The sequence below is a fragment of the Mesoplodon densirostris genome, chromosome 6 (genome assembly GCF_025265405.1).
Source record: "Mesoplodon densirostris isolate mMesDen1 chromosome 6, mMesDen1 primary haplotype, whole genome shotgun sequence".
NCBI classification, from domain to species: Eukaryota; Metazoa; Chordata; class Mammalia; order Artiodactyla; family Ziphiidae; genus Mesoplodon; species Mesoplodon densirostris.
In genome coordinates, this window is record NC_082666.1 from 20,913,490 (window position 1) to 20,937,261 (window position 23,772).

At 38.7% G+C, this 23,772-nt stretch overlaps 1 protein-coding gene across 1 annotated transcript in view; it reads left to right on the forward strand.

The window, feature by feature from the left end:
* The window catches only part of LOC132491593 (ferritin light chain-like), a 36,594-nt gene extending 13,100 nt beyond the window's left edge, over positions 1-23,494 (forward strand). The window contains exons 3-4 of the mRNA XM_060100458.1: positions 23,077-23,238; positions 23,317-23,494. Coding sequence (XP_059956441.1) covers positions 23,077-23,238; positions 23,317-23,494 — 340 coding nt within the window. The remainder of the gene's footprint in view (positions 1-23,076; positions 23,239-23,316) is intronic.
* The last annotated feature ends 278 nt before the right edge of the window (positions 23,495-23,772 follow it).

Sequence of the window (23,772 nt, forward strand, 5' to 3'; positions counted from 1 at the left end):
ATCCATTTTGAGTTTATTTTTGTGTGTGGTGTTAGGGAGTGTTCTAATTTCATACTTTTACATGTACCTGTCCAGTTTTCCCTGCACCGCTTATTGAAGAGGCTGTCTTTTCTCCACTGTATACTCTTGCCTCCTTTATCAAAGATAAGTTGACCATATGTGCGTGGGTTTATCTCTGGGCTTTCTTTCCTGTTCCACTGATCTATATTTCTGTTTCTGTGCCAGTACCATACAATAAATGCTGGAGAGGGTGTGAAGAAAAGGGAACCCTATTGCACTGTTGGTGGGAATGTAAATTGATACAGCCACTGTGGAGAACAGTATGGAGGTTCCTTGAAAAACTAAAAATAGAACTACCATATGACCCAGCAATCCCACTACTGGGCCTATAGCCTGAGAAAACCATAATTCAAAAAGAGTCATGGGCTTCCCTGGTGGCGCAGTGGTTGAGAGTCCGCCTGCCGATGCAGGGGACGCGGGTTCATGCCCCAGTCGGGGAGGATCCCACATGCCGCGGAGCGGCTGGGCCCGTGAGCTATGGCCGCTGAGCCTGCGCGTCCATAGCCTGTGCTCCGCAACGGGAGAGGCCGCAACAGTGAGAGGCCCGCGTACAGCAAAAAAAAAAAAAAAAGAGAGAGTTATGTACCAAAATGTTCATTGCAGCTCTATTTACAATAGCCAGGACATGGAAGCAACCTAAGTGTCCATCATCGGATGAATGGATAAAGATGTGGCACATATATACAATGGAATATTACTCAGCCATAAAAAGGAACGAAACAGATATTTGTAGTGAGGTGGATCGACTAAGAGTCTGTCATACAGAATGAAGTAAGTCAGAAAGAGAAAGGCAACTACCGTATGCTAACACATATATATGGAATCTAAGGGGAAAAAAAGGTCATGAAGAACCTAGGGGTAAGATGGGAATAAAGACACAGACCTACTAGAGAATGGACTAGAGGATATGGGGAGGGGGAAGGGTAAGCTGTGACAAAGTGGGAGAGTGGCATGGACATATATACACTACCAAACGTAAAATAGATAGCTAGTGGGAAGCAGCCGCATAGCACAGGGAAATCAGCTCCGTGCTTTGTGACCACCTAGAGGGGTGGGATAGGGAGGGTGGGAGGGAGGGAGACGCAAGAAGGAAGAGATATGGGAACATATGTATATGTATAACTGATTCACTTTGTTATAAAGCAGAAACTAACACACCACTGTAAAGCAATTATACTCCAATAAAGATGTTAAAAAAAATCTTGTTGGATATTTTGGTCATATCCAGTTTTACCTATTATGAATAATGGTGTTACACATTTTTTGAACAAATTTGTGTGACATGAGACTTCATATCTCTTGGATAAGTATGAACTATTAGGTAATTGCTTGGTCATATGTAAATGTATGTTTAACTTTAAAGCTTTCTTGCTACAAGCCCATTAACAATTTATTCATGTTTCTCTAGATCCACACCAAAAGTTGATATTAACAGTTTTCTAAATTTTAGACATGATAGTGGTATGTAGTGGTATCTCATTATAATTGTAATTTGTACGTCTTTGATGGAGCAATCTCTAAATATATACAAATTATATATACTTAATATATATGTTATATACAATATATGTCAATATTTTAATTAATTTTTTATTGGAGTATAGTTGATGTACAATGTGTTAGTTTCTGCTGTACAGCAAAGTGAGTCTGTTATACATATACATATATCCACTCTTTTTTACATTCTATTCCCATATAGGTCATTACAGAGTACTGAATAGAGTTCCCTGTGCTATACAGTAGGTTCTTATTAGTTATCTATTTTATATGTAATAGTGTGTATTTATATAAAAAATATAATTAGGCACTTAAAAATAAAAGGAAGATATGCAAATAGCCAATAGGCATATATTCATAAATACATATACTTTACATTTATATATATAACATATCCATAAATATATTTTTGCCATTTTCTCCCATTGGATTGTCTTTTTATTTATTTTTATTTTTTATTTATTTATTTATTATTTTTTTTGCGGTATGTGGGCCTCTCACTGTTGTGGCCTCTCCCGTTGCGGAGCACAGGCTCCGGATGCGCAGGCCCAGCGGCCATGGCTCACGGGCCCAGCTGCTCCGCGGAATATGGGATCCTCCCAGACCGGGGCACGAACCCGTATCCCCTGCATCGGCAGGCGGACTCTTAACCACTGCGCCACCAGGGAGGCCCTGTCTTTTTATTTTTGAAGTGTAAAAGTTCTTTAATCTGTATATAAGTTCTTTGCCAGATATCGATATTGCAAACATTTTCCAAGTTTGATCTTTCCTGTTGATTTTCTTAATTTTGATTATTATACAATAGAAATTTTTAAAAATTTTGATACATACTAAATTGTCAATACTTTATTTTATATTTCATAATTTTTGTATTATCTAAAAATTGTTTTCTTGTCTTTAGACCATGTGTTTCCCTTTGTTTTCGTCTAGACGTGTTATAATTTGGGTATTATGCTTAGATCTATGAGTTAATTAGAGTTATTTTTATGATTATTTCATATAAAGGCCATGGTTACTTTTGTCTGTATAGATATCCAATTGTTCTGTTATTCCTCAAAAGCAGTGCTACCCAACAGAAATATAATATGAAGCACATATAATTTTTTTATCTCATAGTAGCCACATTGAAACTGTAAGAATAAAGACATAAAAATAATTTTACCATATAATTTATATTACCTCATATATACAAAATACTATTATTTCAATACATAATCAATATAAAAATATTAGTGAAATGAAGAATAAAGTTCAATGAAAAACAAACTACAGTGGCTATAAAAGGTATACCACAAAGTAAAAGTGTAAATTGTCTGTTAAATCTGAGAGTGAGCAACTAAGAGAGAAGCAAAAAGGCAAAGTTACGTATGAGATGTGGGATCTAAACCACTGGAGGATAACAATGATTTTAGAAAAAGAAAAAGAAAATAGTATAAAATACAGTGATAAACTTTATGAATAGGAGCATATCGACCAGAACAAGGGAGGTGGCAACCTACACAGGATTACACAGCACCTAGAATGATGTCTTTGCTGTCGGGCTTGATACGTTGCAAAGATGTGTGCAAATTCTGCTTCCCTTCTCTTAGGGATCACAGTCCTTAGATGCCTGTTGTAAATTTCTACAAACGTATGATTAATGTATTTTGCAGTTTTCTAGTTGCTAAAGAAGGGCAGAAGTCTCTTATCCTTAATGGACAGGATCGGATTGTGGCATCCAAGGTTGGGAGTTTCTTTCTGGTACTTTAAAAATGCCGTTTTATATTATTTTGGCTTACAAATCTTCTGACAAGTCTGCGTAACTCATACCTGTATTTTCACATACATAACGTGTCATTTTTTTCTCTGGTTGCTCCTAAGATATACTCTTTATGGCTGTTTTCAACAATTTAATTATGATGGGAGTGGTGTTTCATGAGATTCATTGGCATTTATCTATTGTTAAATAGTTTTCATCAAATTTGACCTTTTTTCTCACCATAGAAGATCTACAGGTGACAAGTTAGCATATGAAAAGATATTCAACATTATATGTCATTAAGGAACTGCAACTTAAAATAACAATGAGATACCACTACACATCTATCAGAATGACCAGAATCTAGAACACTTACAACCCCAGATGCTGATGAGAATGTGAAGCAACAGGAACTCTTTTTTTTTACTGAAGTATAATTGATGTACAATATAGTGATTCACAATTTTTAAAGGTTATACTCCATTTATAGTTATAAAATATTGTCTCTATTCCCTGTGCAGTACAATATATCACTGTAGCTTATTTTATACATAATACTTTGTATCTCTTAATCCCCTATTATACTGCCTCAACTTTTCCCTCTCCCCACTGACAATCACTAGTTTATTCTCTATATCTGTGAGTCTGCTTCTTTTTGTTATATTCTCTAATGTGTTGTATTTTTTAGATTCCACATATAAGGGAATTCTTATTCCTTGCTAGTGGCAATACAGAATGGTACAGTCACTTTGGAAGACAGTTTGACATTTTCTTACAAAACTAAACATGCTATTTCCAAATGATCATGTCTTTGGTGTTTACCCAATTGAATTGAGAACATATGTCCACACAAAAACCTGCACACTGTTTACAACAGCTTTTTTGATAATTAGCAAAACTTGGAAACAATCAAGATGCCCTTTGGTAGGTGAGTGGGTAAATAAACTGTGGTACATCCAGACTGTGGAATATTATTCAATGCTAATAAGAAATGAACTATCAAGCCATGAAGACACATGGACGAACTTTAAGTGCATCTTACTAAGAGAAAGAAACCAATCTAAAAGGCTACCAACTGTATGATTCCAACTAAATGACATTCTGGAAAAAGCAGAACTGTGGAGATAGTAAAAAGATTAGTGGTTGCCAAGGAGGAGAAAGAAATAGATGAGTAGGCAGAGCACAGAGGATTTTAGGGCAGTAAAACTACTCTGTAAGACACTACAATGGAGGATGCATATCATTATACATTTGTCAAAATCCATAGAATGTACAACAGCAAGCATGAATGTAAGCTATGAACTTTGGGTGATGATGATGTATCAGTGTAGGTTCATGGATTGTAACAAATGTACCATCTAGTCTGGGATATTAATAGTGGAGGAGGTTGTGGAAACTGGGAGTATATGGGAACTCTCATTCTTTTCACTCAATTTTGCCATGAATATAAAACTTCTCTAAAAAAAATAGTTTATTATTTTAAAAGTTTGACTTTTTTTTCAAATACCTGCATGATTTACCTCTTGATATTATCCCATAAGTAAGTGAATCTCAGTTTACTGTGGTTAGACTTTGTTTTCTTTTTATTTCAAAGATTTGGTATAAAAAAGAAATGTAAAAATGTAAAAAATTTTATTAATAATTTTTAGGAATCAATAATTACAATGATTCTTACAGTAGAGTGGCTTATACACCTTCATATAGTTGCATTTTGAATAGTAACTGTAAATAAGGAAAATATTTTGTATATGCTTCTTACTCAGTCTTGCTCATTATGAAAACCGGAATCTTGACTAGAATTGTCAGTTGGAAATCCTTATATTTCAAAGGAATTTTTAAAACACAGGACTTGATGGAAAATATAAAAATATCCATTAAGAATAACTAGGACTTCCCTGGTGGCGCAGTGGTTGAGAGTTCGCCTGCCGATGCAGGGGACACGGGTTCGCGCCCCAGTCCGGGAAGATCCCACATGCCGCGGAGTGGCTGGGCCCGTGAGCCATGGCTGCTGAGCCTGTGCGTCCGGAGCCTGTGCTCCGCAACGGGAGAGGCCACAACAGTGAGAGGCCCACATACAGCAAAAAAAAAAAAAAAAAAAAAAGAATAACTTAATATAAAAAGTAACACTATATTCTATAATATCATAACAGCTTTTTGTGTGTGACAGGTATATACAATATATGTAGCATTTGATAATAATTACTAATAATTCATGTAGAAGAACTAGAGCTGCAGCCTTGCCATATTCATCGTCTCTCTAATAGTCAACTATTTTTTTTGCGGTACGCTGGCCTCTCACTGTTGTGGCCTCTCCCGTTGCGAAGCACCGGCTCCGGACGCGCAGGCTGAGCGGCCATGGCTGACGGGCCTAGCCGCTCCGCGGCATGTGGGATCTTCCCAGACCGGGGCACAAACCCGTGTCCCCTGCATCGGCAGGTGGACTCTCAACCACTGCGCCACCAGGGAAGCCCTCTAATAGTCAACTCTTGAATTTTCTCTTCTTTATTCCCTTCCCAGATCCTTTTTTAGGTTTATTGTTTGTTTCAATGGAAAAGAGAGATGTGTCTACTTTATATGTTAAAAAAAAGTTAACATCATAAATGAGAGTTCCCATAAACTGATTTCTAGAGTGTTGGTATTTTCTTCAATAACTTCACAGTGTCTACTAATATCTCCCCATTTACCTAGTTTTTGTTTGTTTGTTTTTTGCGGTATGCGGGCCTCTCCCGTTGCGGAGCACAGGCTCCGGACGCACAGGCTCAGCGGCCCCGGCTCACGGGCGCAGCCGCTCCGCCGCATGTGGGATCTTCTTGTACCCAGGCACGAACCCGCGTCCCCTGCACCGGCAGGCGGACTCTCAACCACTGCGCCACCAGGGAAGCCCCCTAGGTTCTTTTATTAACTTAACCTTTTTCTACCTCTCACTGAAATCTTGCTAACCACTGTTTACTAATATTCTTTCCATGTGCTTTTATTTTCACTATGATCATCCCTGAGCACTTCTGGGAAAATAGAATTTTGATGGCCCACACATTATTTCAGAAAAAGCAACTTTTAGATTCTTTGCAAGCTGTAGATGGAAATATGAATACCACTCTTCTTATATGAGAGCTTTAACATTTACATCATTGTGTGCAATATTTGTGGAGACTGTAACAGTGTAAAGTTATTCTTCCTCCAAATGCTGCCTGATAGATTCTTGAAAAAGCATTGCTGTTAATAAATAACTTCTTATCTTGATATAACTTCAACATTTCTGTTCCCAAATGTGGGAATAATATATAGAAATACTTAAGTTACATCAAGATAAAATGCCGGATATATGTATGTGTGTGTATATATATATATATATATATATATATATATATATATATATATAATTACTGATGTAGAATCTTTGTTTAAAGACAATAACTTCAATAGCAGAGGGAACTTTACCATTGCAGGCTTCAGGTAACCTCTATATTTCTCAGATTTCATGCTAAATCATAAAATGTGCCATATTGTGTCTGAAGCTATTTTTTCAATAGTCCATTTCCTTAAATGAACTAGCAAAGCAGTAAATACTGAGGAACATTTTGGCTCCCAAATCCTAAAGCCATTCTGATTATGCCTGGATGATCATGGGGACATCACTGGAACTCCCAGAGGACTGGCTGAAATACCAGTGTTCTGGCCAGCTTATAAATTAGAAATTATACAGAATCCAATTTTATTTTTTTGTTAAGTAATTCCTATGAGGCTTTTGGGATGTCAATGTAAAGTCCTTTGATGTGTAATCTTTATCCATTAGATAGGGAACAATGCCAATCCCCGTCATAAATACTTTCACAATCTGACACTGAAAATCCACTGTAGGGCATAGGACCTGCAAATAGGATATGAATCACACACATCCATCCACTCATTCAGACAATCCACAAATATTCATTTTTAAGTCTACTATATGCCAATAATGTACCGGGCTCTAAGATGCTAAACCATGCTAAATGCTGAAACAGACATACTCAGTTCTGGCCCTCCTGGAACTTATTACCTACAGAAGTGCCTTCATTGTAAATGGTCAGGTCTCAGCCAATGCTATTATCATCAGCAGGTGACCAAATGATAGAGCTTGCTTTCTAATCAAGCTCCACACTCTTTGCTTTCAACATTTTTGCTTTTCTTCAAGGCACATCATCCATCCAGTGGTCAGTTTCTCCCAGTTAGTGAGATTTGGGGAAAACGTACCCAGTGAACGATTCCTTGTGGCCTCACTCTTTCCTCACACTCCCCTCTGTGCTCTTGAGCTAAAGAGACCTGGATTCAAGTCACTTGCTCTAACCTTATTATTTTAAAATAGGGCTGCTCCTGCTTTGAGGATTCCACTGGACCAACACAGTAGCAAAGCAGCACTGAATCAGAAGCAGGTAAATTTCAAAATGACAGCTCTAAAAATATCCACTGTCCTTTTGTTCTCCTCCTATCCCTTTGCTCTGAACACCTCTGCCCTGAGGCTTTGCCTTTACCCTCCTCTGATTACTGCTCCAAAAGGGTTTTCAAGAGCAGGGAGTATTTATGGTTTCATTTGCTCCCAAGTCCTTGGTGGAAAAGGATGCTTGCTTCCTTGTTCTTACTAATTCCACACTCACATCGTTAACACAAAAATCATTTTAAAAAAAATTTCCTCAGCGTCATATTTCTTCTGGACCAACACTGAAAGAATATTTTCAAAGAAACAATATCCTCTCTCCTTTGCTCTTCTGAGTTTCACATTCTTACCTCCAGTCTCATTTTCAACCCTTATTACGGGATGCATCACAAAAATAGAAGAAAGTTCTTTGTGCTTTCCCTGTACCAGCCAATTATGCTAATTTCTTCTATCTCTAAGGAACAGAATGCGAAATCAACACAAAGCCTGATTATGCGACCTCTTCCAAGGGAAAGGTCTGAGAGTTGTCTATTTACTGATGAAGCTCAGTGTGTATTAAGGGTTGACTGAAGCAATCATCAGGAATTTTCATCCCTTAAATTAGTGTTTTCCACCAGATGCACATCTTTCATTTCGGATAATATAACTTTTAAGCTCAGGATACAACTGGACAAAAGAAAAAAAGGTAACCAGCACAACATTTGCAGTAATAACACACTAACAGCTATCTATCATCCTTCCCTGAGGAATTCAGCCTACCTTATGGACACAATTTAGTACAAACTCATAAGAAAGCTAACAAAACCCAATACCACTTCACAATAGCGTAGAGAGGTAAAGGTCAAAACTTATTACTGCCAGGCCCAGCAGACCATGGCACCTACCGGAAAGAGCACAGGACAGGAAAACCTGGAAGCCTGTATTCCAGTTTCGGTTATTCCTGTAAGCATTAGTAGGATCTGAATGAACTCAGCCTGCCCTGCTTTTTCCTTTTATAAAAGCCTACACCACCCTCTCAGTAGAGTGAAATGCCACATCTGAAAAGTTGCAGATCTCTTTAGGAAAGAAACAAAACTCATGCTTTCCAACCAAAATGGAATAATTCAGTCAATGGAGGCTTAATAAAAATCTGCCATAAAGCAACTGTTTACTTGAAATCTATCTTTTGTGGTATAATTTATTGGGGTAAGGAGTGTAAGGAAATCATAATTAGAGTTACCAATTATTCCAGAAATCAAGGTCATTGAGTTCAGATTCCAACTTTGACCTTGACCCAGGCTTACAGAGATGTAACATGTCCCACTACCTCATATCCACCATACATGGGAGAAACAAGGTATGCAGACAGATCCTCTTTTTTTTTTTGTTTGTTTGTTTGTTTTTGCGGTACGCGGGCCTCTCACTGCTGTGGCCTCTCCCGTTGCGGAGCACAGGCTCCAGACGCGCAGGCTCAGCGGCCATGGCTCACGGGCCCAGCCGCTCCACGGCATGTGGGATCCTCCCGGACCGGGGCGCGAACCCGTGTCCCCTGCATCGGCAGGCGGACTCTCAACCACTGCGCCACCAGGGAAGCCCCCAGACAGATCCTCTTATGTAGTGGTTTTAATACAGGGTCTCAGATTCATTGCCATTCTTTGCATCCAGATGTGGCCATTTTCCCTTGAATTTAGGCAGGCTTTCCATGGCTTCAAACAATAGAGCAGGGGTCAGTAAATTATGGCTGGTGGGCCAAATCTAGCCCTCTACCAGCTTTTATAAATGAAGCTTTATTGGAACACAGCCATGTTCCTTAGTATGTGTATTGTTTCTGTCTGTTTTCACATCACAGCAGCAGAGCTAAGTAGTTGCAAAAGAGACAGTATGGCTTGTAAAGCCTAAAATACTGAGTGTCTGACACTTTATGGAAAACGGTCCCCAATGCCTGCAATAGTATATAATGAAAGTGATGCTTTGTAACATCTAGGACTAGATCATAAAAGGTCATGCAGCTTTTGCATGATTCTCGTGGAATGCTTTAACTCTGGACACTCATTCTTGGAATACTCTATCTTGAATCCTAACTACCATGTTATGAGAAGTCCAAGCCACATGGGCAGCCATCTATAGGCACTCCAGGCAACAGTCCTTGTTGGGCTCAGTCTTCAAGTCATCCCATCTCAAGAGCCAGACATGGGAATTAAAATTATCTAGATGATTCCAGCCCCAGCCATTTGAATCCTCATGAGCTGAGGTTTCAGATATCAGTCATGGAGTAGAGACAAGCCATCTCCTCTGTGTACTCTTTGAACTGCTGACCCCCAGAATCTGAGCACATGTTAAAATTTTTGTTTGTTTCAACACTAAGTTTGGACTTCTTTATTATGTAGCAACAGACAACTATAGCACTGTGTCTGTACACAGGAGATCTACATTTCACAGAGCACATACTTTTAGATGTGAATGTTGACTGCTCAATTTCTAAGAAGAACGTACACACACATATAGGTACAAAATGTTTATGTATATGTAAATATTAGACCTATATAAACTATATTATCCATAAAATGAGGGGCCCTTGATCATGGCTAACATTTATTTTCGGTATTTATTGTGTTCCAAGAACTGATAAATTCTTGCATTGTATGAATTTTCCCTTTTAACCCTCATAGCAACTCGCTGAGAGAAATAATGTTATCTCTATTTTATAGATGAGAAAACTGAGGCAAAAACAGATAACATGCTCAAGAGAACTCAACAAGTCAATTGTAGAGTCAAGACTTGAACCCAAGTTCTCAAGTTTTAGATCGCTTACTCATAGTCACCAAGCTATACACTGAGGAAGGGGATGAATGCTGAAGCCATTACCTCATGCTCAAGTAGTTAGACAGAAACTTAGCAGGTATGGTTGAAAGAAGACAGGACTTGGAGTCGTAAGTCCAGAGCCTGAGTGATGAAATGACTTCTCCTCTCCTCTAGATGTAGGTTTGTTTTTAGAAAATGAAGAAGAGGGCTTCCCTGGTGGCGCAGTGGTTGAGAGTCTGCCTGACGATGCAGGGGGCACGGGTTCGTGCCCCGGTCCGGGAAGATCCCACATGCCGCGGAGCGGCTAGGCCCGTGAGCCATGGCCGCTGAGCCTTCGCGTCCAGAGCCTGTGCTCCGCAACGGGAGAGGCCACAACAGTGAGAGGCCCGCGTACAGCAAGGAGAAAAAGAGATAAAAATAATAATAAAAAATAAATAAATAAATGGATTGTTTAAAAAAAAAAAGAAAATGAAGAAGAGCGCTGCATATTTTGATGTTAATTTCTGTACTTAATGATTACCAAGGAATGGAATTTTACCAGGGAGCTAGTTTGCAATGACATAAATTATTGATTCAAAATCAAACCTTTATTATAAATTATTGATTCCAAATCAAACCTTTATTAAGTCTCCCTTGCATCAGAAATATTTCCCACTCTTCATTTCTTTTTAAACCCTTTCCTGTCTACTCTTGGCCAAAGCTTGAAGCCTAACTTAACATTTGGAAATAAAATAATGAAATAGTCATAACACAGCAATTCCAATGCCTATTGAAACGGAAGCTGTAAATAATTTTTCAGATAATTTAGGAAATTAAAAATATTTACATCATAGATGCAAAGACAGAAGTTATTTGTGTAATAAATGGTGAGACAAAAAGTTTCTGGTCAAGTAGATTTGTTTAAATATGAACACTAATCTGAGTTCTACCCCTGTGCTAAAACCCAGTGACAGGTTGCATACAGCTTCTAAAAGGATAGTTCAGTGCACTGGGTCAAATTCATGCCCTAAAATGTGGTATTATTAATAGTACTAGAAGACAGAGTGTGACTGTCTTCTTTGGGGCATAGATGAAGACCCCAAGATAGACAATATCAAGGACAAGTTATGTAGAATAAGGTATTATCTCAGTCCTTGGAACATGTCATCCAGGATAGAATAAGAAGTAGATTTATTATCAAGTACATGAAGACAGAGACAGTAAGCAATGAGTGGTAGTTGGTTAAAATAGGTGTTAGAAGTAGAGGCACAGATGTAGAAAACAAACTTAGGGTCACCAGGGGATTGTGGAGGGGAGGCTAAACTGGGAGATTGGGACTGAAATATACACACTACTCTACATAAAATGGATAACTAATAAGAACCTGCTCTTCTTATTAGCACAGGAAACTCCACTCAATACTCTGTAATGGGCTATTTGGAAACGACTCTAAAAAAAAAATAAAAGTGGGGCTTCCCTGGTGACACAGTGGTTGACAGTCCGCCTGCCGAGGCAGGGGACACGGGTTTGTGCCACAGTCCGGGAAGATTCCACATGCCCCGGAGCGGCTGGGCCCGTGAGCCAAGGCCGCTGAGCCTGCACGTCCGAAGAGTGTGCTCCACAACAGGAGAGGCCACAACAGTGAGAAGCCCACGTGCCGCAAAAAAAAAAAAAAAGTGGGTATATGTATATGTATAACTGATTCACTTTGCTGTACACCTGAAACTCCAACAACACTGTAAATCAACTATACTCCAATAAAAATTTTCTAAAAAATAGGTTTTAAGAACCATAGTCAGGGAGCAGTGTGGATTGGAAAGACCTGGCAAGAAATATTTCTGCATCCTCAGACAGTGCTCCCCAAGCTGACTATTAAGGGTGAGCATTTGAGAGATCTTTGACCTAAGGAGGACATGAGATTAACAATCTATCACATTGTGCATGAATTATTCTCCTCAGTGCTATCAGAAAACAGATGGCATCCTAGAGCAAGGGTCAGCAGATCTTTTCTGTAAAGGGTCAGATAGGAAATATTTTGGATTTTGTGTACCATACATCTCCGTTGCAACTGCCCATCTGCTGCTGTAGCACAGAAACAGCCATGCACAATACGTTAATGAATGGGTGCGGCTGTGTTCAAGCAAAACATTATGTACAAAACCAGGAGTCAAGCGAGATCTGATCAGTGGGCCAGAGTTTGCGGACCCCAGTTCTGGGTCAGTGTTCACAGCTGAATGAGTCATGAGGCCTTAAGTTCCAGTTCTCATTGTACTACTTTCTACCTGGGTGAACTTGGGTTCATCCTTTTATTTATATGGGCCACTATATTAGTCAAGGTTCTCCAGAAAAACAGAACCAACAGCAGGTGTATACAATGTGCCCATATATATTGATAGATATAGATCTAGATATCGATATTGATATCTATATCCATATCTATATAAAGATAGAGAAAGAGAGGGAGAGATTTTAAACAACTGGTTCACACAATAATAGAGGCTTGGTAAATTCAAAATCTGCAGGTTAGGCTGTCTAGAGACTCTAGGAAGAGTTGCAGTTCAATTTCTGTAAGTCTTCTGGCAGAATTCCTTTCTGCAACAGGGAAGTCAGTCTTTGTTTTATTAAGAGCTTTAACTGATTGGATGAGGCCCACCCATATTATGGAGGATAATCTGCTTTACTCAAAGTCCACCACCAATTTAAATATGAATTTCATCCAAAAACACCATCACAGGGACTACCCTGGTGGAACAGTGGTTAAGGATCCACCTGCCAATGCAGGGGACACGGGTTTGGGCCCTGGTCTGGGAAGATCCCACATGCCGTGGACCAACTAAGCCCACGCACCACAGCTACTGAGCCCATGCACCTAGAGCCTATGCTCTGCAACAAGAGAAGGCACTGCAATGAGAAGCCCGTGCACCACAACGAAGAGTAGCCCTCGCTTGCTACAAATACAGAAAGCCCACGTGCAACGAAGACCGAACGCAGCCAAAAATATAAATAAATAATAAAAAATTTTAAAAACACAAAAACGTCATCACAGAAATATCCAGAATAATATTTGACCAAATAACTGGGCATGGTGGTCCAGACAAATTGACATGGAAAATTTACCACCTAAGCCATAGTTTTGTCATCTTTTACTGAGAAATTTGACTTATCTGAACTATTTTCATACCTAGAAGATACTTTCTACAGTATCTGTAGAAACATGATTTGGCTCCAAAAACCATAAGCTAGAGCATTTCATTCCAGGTCCCTCCTCAAATATCCATGATAGGTAGAAATTTGACATCAGTAGTTCTTGAAATCTCCCCAGGTGATTATAATATGCAACCAGGGCTGAGAATCTGGAGATGTAGAGAGAATTTAAATTGAACTTTAGTTAAACAGTAAAACAAGCTCTGACTCTACCGGCTGGAGCTAGACAAGGGATATGCATTTAGTGGGATGAGAAGATAAACAACACTAGGGAGTAAATCAAATGCTTTACACCTGTGCTTAGCTAATTGTTACTCAGATAATTCAGACAATCTTACAGCACCTGAACCCTGAAATTCCTTAGTTCTGTTTAAAAAAATGTAACTCTTCAAGTAACTGAACTCTGAGAATCATGTAAATCATAAAGAAAAAGAAGAAATCTTATTTTCTGAATTAGTTGATTTCATATATACTGTTTCACTTTCATGATATTAACTAGTTATCTTTCTTTCCATTTTATGTTTGAGGAAAGTAAGGCTTTAAAAATCTCAGTAATTTTCTCAAGGTCACTTGTTAAGTGTGTGGTAGGCAGCATAATGGCTCCTAAAAATGCCCTCACCCTAATCCCTGGAACCTATTAATATGTTACCTTACATGGTGAAGAGGACATTGCAGATATGACTGAAGTTATAGACCTTGAGATAGAAAGATTATCCTGGATTAATTCATGGAACAAATCTAATTCCATGAGTCCTTAAAAGCAGAAAACCATTCCCAGCTTTAGAAAGTGAAAGAGAGAGATGTCCTAATAGAAGCAGAATCAGAGGGATGCAACATTTTGGGTTTTGTAGGTGGAGAAAGGGGACTCTGAGTCAAGGACTACAAGTGACCGCTGGAAGCAGATAAAGTCCAGGGAACAGAAACACCCCTAAGAGCCTCCAGAAAAGAATGTAGCTCTGCCAACACTTTTTTTTCTTTTTGAACCATCTGTATTGCAGTATAATTGCTTTACAATGGTGTGTTAGTTTCTGCTTCATAACAAAGTGAATCAGCTATACATATACATATATCCCCACATCCTCTCCCTCTTGCGTCTCCCTACCACCCTCCCTTCCCTATCCCACCCCTCTAGGTGGACACAAAGCACAGAGCTGATCTCTCTGCGCTTTGTGGCTGCTTCCCACTAGCTATCTATTTTACATTTGGTAGTGTATATATGTCCATGCCACTCTCTCACTTCATCGCAGATTACCCTTCCCCCTCCCTGTGTCCTCAAGTCCACTCTCTATGGCTGCATCTTTATTCCTGCCCTGCCCCTAGGTTCTTCATAACCATTTTTTTTTATATTCCATATATATGTGTTAGCATATGGTATTTGTTTTTCCCTTTCTGACTTACTTCACTCTGTATGACACTCTCTAGGTCAACCCACCTCACTACAAATAACTCAGTTTCTTTTTATGGCTGAGTAATATTCCATTGTATATATGGGCCACATTTTTTTTTTTTTTTTTCAGTACGTGGGCTTCTCACTGTTGCGGCCTCTCCCGTTGTGGAGCACAGGCTCCGGACACGCCGGCTCAGCAGCCATGGATTATGGGCCCAGCCACTCCGCAGCATGTGGGATCTTCCTGGAGCGGGGCACGACCCGTGTCCCCTGCATTAGCAGGCAGACTCCCAACCACTGCGCCACCAGGGAATCCCTATGCCACATCTTTATCCATTCATCTGTCGATCCTGCCAACACTTTTACTTTACTCAATTGAGACCAATGTCAGACTTGTAATAAATTTACCTGTTTTGAGTCACTAAATTTTGGGTAATTTGTATGAAAGCAATAAAAAACAAATACAGAGGTTCTACAAGAGCCAGGCTATATATTTATACTTAAGTATTTCTGAAATGAATTTAACCTTGTGATTGACAGCAGCAGCAGCAGCTTCCAAGGGATCCCACCACACACCTGATGCAAAAGCAGCCTAATACAAAGCCGTGACAGCAGCAGGTCACTGCCCCACACTTGGAGTACAGGGGGACTTGATCTACTGTAGCAGCAGCATAGCCTGAATGGGAACTCATCCTCCTGTGGCACTAGTCCCATCAACATTAGTCTAGTCTGCTAGCATCTGCTGAGCCAACAGGCCCCACATATACAAACCCTCCAACTCAGCAGTATTAAGTGAGCCAGGCTCAGGGTTTCCTGAAACTCATATCCAATGGCACTGGAAAGCCCAGATATCACCTACAGTTATGAAAACATAAGAAAACAAAAACAGAACACTGGGAACTTCAGAAAGAAAAGGGGAACAATGGAATGGGTGAAAACAAATGGGGTAAATATAAGAGACTATCATTAGCCTCGTGAGTTTCTTAAATACTATATGATGGTCGAAGCGAAAATTATGACATCATGTGAAGTGGTTCTCAATGTAGAGAAAGGAAATACTACAGAAAATCATACTTTAAAACTGGGGACTATTAAGAGACCTAAATGGAAGTAAAATTTTGAAACTTCGCTTGAAGTAATAAAACACTGATTGCAGTAGGCTATGATAAGTTACATATGTATACTGTAATGCCAAAAGCAACCACTAAGAAAACTATACAAACAGTATACACAAATGATTATAAATAAATTAAATTAAAATGGGCTTATTAAAAAATGTTTAAGTAACCCACAAGAAGGCAAAATAAGAGAAACACAAGATTGAGAAACTAAGGTAAAAGACAAAACAAAAAATAAAATGGTAGACCTAATCTTTAACATAGCAATAATTACATTAACTGTAAATGATCTAAATAGCCAAGTCAAAGACAGAGGTTGGAAGAGTAGATTAAAAAATCACAAGCATGATCCAACTATATACTGTCTATAAGAAGCTTACTTTAAACATCATGATATAGGTAGTTCAGAGTAAAAGGATGAAAATGATATATCATGTGAACGTTAATCAGAAAAAGCAGGAATGGCTAAATTAATATCATATAAAGTAGATTTCAGAGCAAAAGAAATTATTAGGGGCAAAGAGGGTCATTACATAAAGATAACAGGAATAATCCACCTAGATGACCTAGTGATACTAAATGTGTGTGCACCAAACAACAGAACTTCAAAATACATGAAGCAAACACTGAAAAAGGTAGTAAGAGGAGAAAATTTTAAATCCACAATTATTATTTGAGACTTCAACACAGCAATTTATAGAACTACCAGACCGAAAAATCAGCAAGGATATGGAAGAACTGAAAACATCATCAATCAACAGGACATAACTGACATTTAAAGAACGCACTCAATAAGAGCGGAATACATATCCAAGTGTCCGTGGAACATTCATTCATATACCATATACTGGGCGATAAAAAAAATTAGCAGATTAAAAAGAATTAAAGTCATACAGAGTATGTTCTCTAGCCATAATGGAATCAGACTAGAAATCAATAACAGAAAGACAACAGGAGAATCTTCAATCACATGAAAACTAAACATCACAATTCCAAATAACTCATGGGTAAAAAAGACAGCGTCAAGGAAAAATTTTTTAATGCATAGAATAAAAGAAAATGGAGATATAACAGATCAAAGTTTGTGGAATGAAGTGAAAGCAATGCTGAAAGGGAAGTTTATAGCACTAAATTGGGAAAGAAAATATTTCAAAGCAATAATCTAATTTTCTATGTTACAATAGTAAAAAAGGAATAGGAAAAAACACTAAAGAAGCAGAAAGAAGGAAATAATAAAGATGAAACAGAAGTCCATGAAACTGAAAACAGGAAAATGGGGGGGGGGGAATCCATGAAACAAAAGGCTGGTTCTTGGAAATAAACAATTTAATCAATAAAGATCTAGCAAGACTGATAAAGGTAAAAAGAGAGATGGCACAAATCACAGCTATCAGAAATGCAACCAGGGATACCATGACATATCCTGCAGGTTAATAAGGGACAAGTTATTATGAACAAGTCTACACTATAAATTCAAAAATGTAGATGAAATGGGCCAATGTTTCTACACCCAAAACTACCAAAACTCAGCCAAGATGAAATAGATAATCTCAATTTTCCTGTAACCATTAGAAACACTGATTTTTCATTTAAAAACTCCCAAAAGAAATATTCAGGCTTAAATGTTTCACTTTTACCCAAGACTTAAAGAATTAAAACCAATTTTACATGATTTGATAAGAAACAGAAGTAGAGGGAACAGTTCCTAATTAATTTTATGAAGCCAGTATTACCTTGATACCAAAACCAGACAGGAATAGTATAGAAAGAAGAAAACTACAGACCAATATGTTTTATGAAATTGCCTGTAAAAATCCTCAGCCAGATATTAGCAAATTAAATCCAGAAATATATAAAAAGAATAATATACCATGATAGGTGGTATTTATTCCAGTTATGCAAAGTTGGTTAAATATTTGAAAATCAAACAATGTAATCTACCATATCCAATAGATTAAGGGGGAAAAGTCATGTGATCCTATCCATTAATGCAGAGAAAGCATTTGACACAATCCAATCCCATTCATGATTTGGCACATATATACAATGAAATATTACTCAGCCATAAAAAGAAACGAAATTGAGCTATCTGTAATGAGGTGGATAGACCTAGAGTCTGTCACACAGAGTGAAGTAAGTCAGAAAGAGAAAGACAAATACCGTATGCTAACACATATATATGGAATTTAAGAAAAAACAAATGTCATGAAGAACCTAGGGGTAAAACAGGAATAAAGACACAGACCTACTTGTGAATGGACTTGAGGATATGGGGAGGGGAAAGGGTAAGCTGTGACAAAGCAAGAGAGAGGCATGGACATATATACACTACCAAACATAAGGTAGATAGCTAGTGGGAAGCAGCCACATAGCACAGGGAGATCAGCTCGGTGCTTTGTGACCGCCTGGAGGGATAGGATAGGGAGGGTGGGAGGGAGGGAGACTCAAGAGGGAAGGGATATGGGAACAGATGTATATGTATAAATGATTCACTTTGTTATAAAGCAGAAACTAACACACCATTGTGAAGCAATTATACTCCAATAAAGTTGTAAAAAAAATAATAATAAAATTAAAAAATTTAAAAAAAGAAGAAAAAAAAAAACTCCAAGCAAACTAGGAATAGAAAAGGAACATACTGAAACTCATAAAGAGGATCTACAAACAACCTATACCGACATTATATTTCACTGTGAAAGACTGAATGCTTTCTCTGTAACATCAGAAACAAGGCACCGATAACTGCTCTCACCACTTTTATTAAATATATTAATGGAGGTTCTACTAAGAAAATAAAGCAAAAATAAATAAATACATAAATTTAAAAGTTAAATTTTTAAAACGTTTATTTAAAAGATAAAAGAACTATTCCTACTACGTTGAATAGGAAGGAATATAGCCTACTGAATGTTGAATAGTAATATATCCTATTATATTGCCTAAGGAAAAGTAAAACTGTCTGTATGTGAAGATGAGATGATAATCTAAATGGAGAAAATACCAAGGAATCCACAAAAAGCTTGAGAAATAATATTAGTTTGTAAATGTTTTAGAGTACAAGATCAACACAATTTTATCAAATTATATATTAATAACAGATGTGTAGAAGCTTAAATAAAAATATGTGATGCCATTTACAACTGACCTAAATAAATACTTAAATATAAGCCCAATAAGACATTTATAGGTCCTCTATACTGAAAATTACAAAATGCTGATGAAGAAAAATTTAAAAGTCCCCCAAAACTAGGGAGACATACCTTGTTCATGGATTAGAAAACACAACATAATAAAGATGTCAATTCTCCCCAAGTTAAGAGGCTTAACATAATTACTCTTAAAATACCCTCAAGGTTTTTGTGGATATAGACAAGCTTATTCTAAGATTTATATGGTAAGAAGAGGCTGAAGAATAGCTAAAACAATTTGTAAAGGAAGATTAAAATGGGAGGAATTAATCTACCCAATTTCAAGATTTTGCAGTAATGATGGAGGGTAGATACACAGATCAATGGAATGGAATAGAGAACCCAGAAATAGACTGACATAAATACATTTAACTTGTTTTTGACAGCAGTGCGAAAGCTATCAAGGAAGAATAGACTTTTCAAAAAATGGTACTGAAACAGTTGGACATCCCTCGACAAAAACAAACAAACAAAAAATGAACCTTAACCTAAACCTCCACACCTTACACAAAAATTAAATCAAAGTGGATCATAATCTTAAATGTAAAAGCAGGACATTTTTAGAAAAAAAAAATAGGAGAAAATCTTTGGCATCTAGAACTCGGTGAATAATTCTTAGACTTGAGCCGAAAGTATGATCAATAAAAGCAAAAACTGATAAATTGGATCTCATCAAAATGAGTTAAAAATGCTTCATAGAAGATCATTTTAAGTGGATGAAAACTCAAATTACACAGTGGGAAAACATATTTGAAAATCCCATATGAGACAAATGACTTGTATCTATAATATACAAAGAACTCTCCAAACAACTTTAAAAAAATCCAACTAGAAAATAGGCAGAAGACAGGAACAGACACTTCATGGAAGAGAATATACACATGGCAAAGAAGCACATGAAAAGATGCTCAACATTATTAGCCATTGGGGAAATGCAAATTACAACCATAATGAGATATCAGAGAATAACTAAAATTAAAGTATAGTGACAACATCAAATGCTGGCGAGTACATAGAAAAATTATATCACATCACTGGTGGGAAAATAAAATGGTTTAGCCACTCTGAGAAACAGCTTGACAGTCTCCTTTAATCCTAAAATTAGATTCACCCTACAACGCAGTAATTGTACTCTTGAGCATTTATCCAAAAGAAACAAAAATTAATTAAGTTCCCACAGAAACTTACACATAAATGTTCATAGCAGTTTTATTTCTAACAGCCCAAAACTGGCAACTACCCAAATGTCTTTCAATGGATGAATGTTGAAACAAATTGTGATAAAATCTTATGATAGAATACTACCGAGCAACAAAAAGGAACAAATTATTAATATATGCAAAAATTGAAATGAACTTCAAGGGAACGATGCCAAGGGAAAAATTTTTTAAAGCCAATCTCCGAAGATTAAGTAATTCATGATGATGTTTACATATTATTCTTAAAATAACAATACTGTGGAGATGGAGAACAGATTAGAAGTTGCCAAGGGTTACAGATGGGGGTAGAAGGTACAGCGGGGGAACTTTGTGAGGTTTTTGTGGTCCCAGTACAAATAATACAGCAATCTTAGTTTTAACCCCTAAAGATGTTTAAAAGCAATTCCTAATAAGAGGTGTCCAGATATTTAGCAATGGCAGCAGATTAGAGGTATAGTTACTCAACATGACAACTTCAAAACAGATGGTACTAATTCAATGCATATGTTAATTTTAAAAAGACCAGTCACAATACTTAAATGGTATATATCTTAACGATATTATTCTAAGGATCCAGCTATACCAGATGGACTAGCAGGATTTTCTGTACATTCAATCTTATTTAAGACAGTAAATCTTATAATAAGACAGTTAAAAAAAGAAAAAGAAAAAAAAACAAACCAACTACAGTTGGATATTCTCATAGGAAGATGAGGTGAAAATATGTAGCAGCGGTTCAAAAGCTTAAGCAGTGGCACCTAAATTTGGCTGCACATTAGAATCATCTGAAGCACTTTTTAAAAACCCTCACACCAACATTTGGGCATCCTAAACCAATAAAATCATTTTAAATCTCCTCAGACGATGCCAATGTCTAGCCAGAACTGAGAACCAGCGGACTAAGCAGGAGGGGATGTTTCTACAAAGATTTCTCAACAATAAGTCCTTTCACCCAATCAGATTTACCGCCCCCCCCGCCCCGCCGCAACTGGGTAAAGAAGGCTAGATGTTGTCCATACTTGCTTAGCTTTAATTAGCACTTGTGACTTGCCCAAAACCTAGATCATGTTTCCCCTAAATTTCATGTTATTCCCTAAGTTTTTCAAATCCAGGGCTAAGGGGTTTGCCAGGATGAGATTTTAAGTGCTCACACAGGGGAAGTCCCTGGCAAACCAGGACAGAGGTCACTCTACACTGAAATGTAAAGCATCCTAAATAACCCTGCCACTGCTCCCAGATACTAGTCTGTGCCAACCAGTGGAGAAAAGGCATTCTCCATTACTACCACGGCAAATGCTGCTGTACTTGCCTTGGCTACTCCCTATCTTTTCCAGGCGCCACTCCCCTTCACCTGCTGGTGGACGCTTTGGCCAGCTGACAATGCAGATATTTTCAAACTTTAAGGTGAATAAAAATCATCTGGAGGGCCTGTTATAACAGAGATCACTGAGCCCCACCAGAGTTGCTGATTCCATAGGGCTGGGACAGGGCCCTAAAACTTGAATATATGACACATTATCAGGGGAAGCTGGTAAAGCTGGTCAGGTTGTTACCGAATGCAGGTTCGTGTGTCTAAAGCACAGTGAGGCCAAACAAACCTAAAGGTTGGAGTCTGGAGCAGAGAAAGGTTTATTGCAGGATCGAGCAAGGAGAGGGGTGGCCCGTGTTCCAAAACACCCTGAAATCTCCAAAGGATTTCAGCAAAGCATTTTTAAAGGCCAGGTGAGGGAGGGACGTCCCAGGGAATGTGATCATCTCATGCACAATCCTCTGATTGGTTGATGTTGAGGCCACAGGACAGGTAACATCATCCATCCTTAGGTGCCAGAAGGTGTGGGGGCTACGTGCTCATGATCATCAAGGAGTTCATTTCTTCCATTGGGTGGTGGTTTTTAGCATCTGAAAACTCAAGAAATATGCCTGAGATACTATTATCTGAGTACTTCAGAGAGGAACTACAGCAGAGGCTATGGGGGATGGGTCTGTCCTAGGAAGGCCCCATAGGGTACTGCTTGGTTACAAGGTGACCATACTTTGAGAACCACTGCTCTAGTGGCTTGGAATGTTAAGAAAGTAATGGAAGAATCCCTTCCCAGATCTAGATTCTAGTATCGCCAGCTATTTTGGTGGGGGGGGCAGGGTAAGTTTTGTCCTTGCTTGGACTTCTTGTTCACTTATATCAAAGCCTATTTGAGGCAGTGTGCTCGGCAGTCCTGCAGATCTGTCTTTTGCTTCAACAGTGTTTGGAATGAACAGACCCAGGGACGCTCCTTGCTCCAGCCCGCGACAACCGTCCAACCTTTCTTCCTGTCGCAACCTTTGGAATCAGCCACTCAGCTATCCTCAGCCTCCAGGACAGGCCAACACCGTTTTCTGAGCTTAGCTCCTTATCACAGATCAACCACGAGTTCCCAGGTTCGTCAGAATTATTCCATCGAGGTGGAGACCGCCGTCCACCTCCTGTTAACATGCATCTGTGGACACTTACCTCTCTCTGAGCTTCTATTTCGACAGCAACAATGGGACTCTGGACAGTGGGGGCCACATTTTTCGCCAACTGGCTGAGGAGAAGTGTGAGGGCGCCCAACGTCTCTTGAAAATGCAAAACCAGTGCTGCGGCCGCGCCCTCTTCCAGGATGCGTGGAAGCCTTCTCAAGGTGAGCGGGGTAAAACCCAGTAGGCTGTGGAAGTTGCCATTCTTAGGGAGAAGAATCTGAACCAGGCACTATCGGATCTGCGCGCCCTGGGTTCTAGCCGCGCAGACTCCCACCTCTGTGACTTCCTGGAGAGCCGCTTCCTGGAGGAGCAGGTGAAACTCATCAAGAAGATGGGCGACCACCTGACCAACCTCCGCAGGCTGGCTGGTCCGCAGGCTGTGCTGGGCGAGTATCTCTTCAAAAGGCTCACCCTCGAGCCAAACAGGAGTCTCTGAAGTCCAGCGGCCGCTGAGGAGCCCCTCTGGCGTCAAAGCTTCTGCCTGAAGCCCCGCTATGCAGCCACTAGGCAGCTTTGTAACCGCCCTGGAGCCCTCTCCCAAGCCTTGGACCGAATGGAAACAATAACGCTTTTTGCAGAAGAAAAAAAAAAAAAAAAAGCCTATTTGAAACACAAACAGAATAAAGAGAAAAAAAGAAATATAATATATATATATATTCATGTTCTTTTAACATATGAATTGCCCCACTTTATCTGTGTGAAATAAGTTTGTTC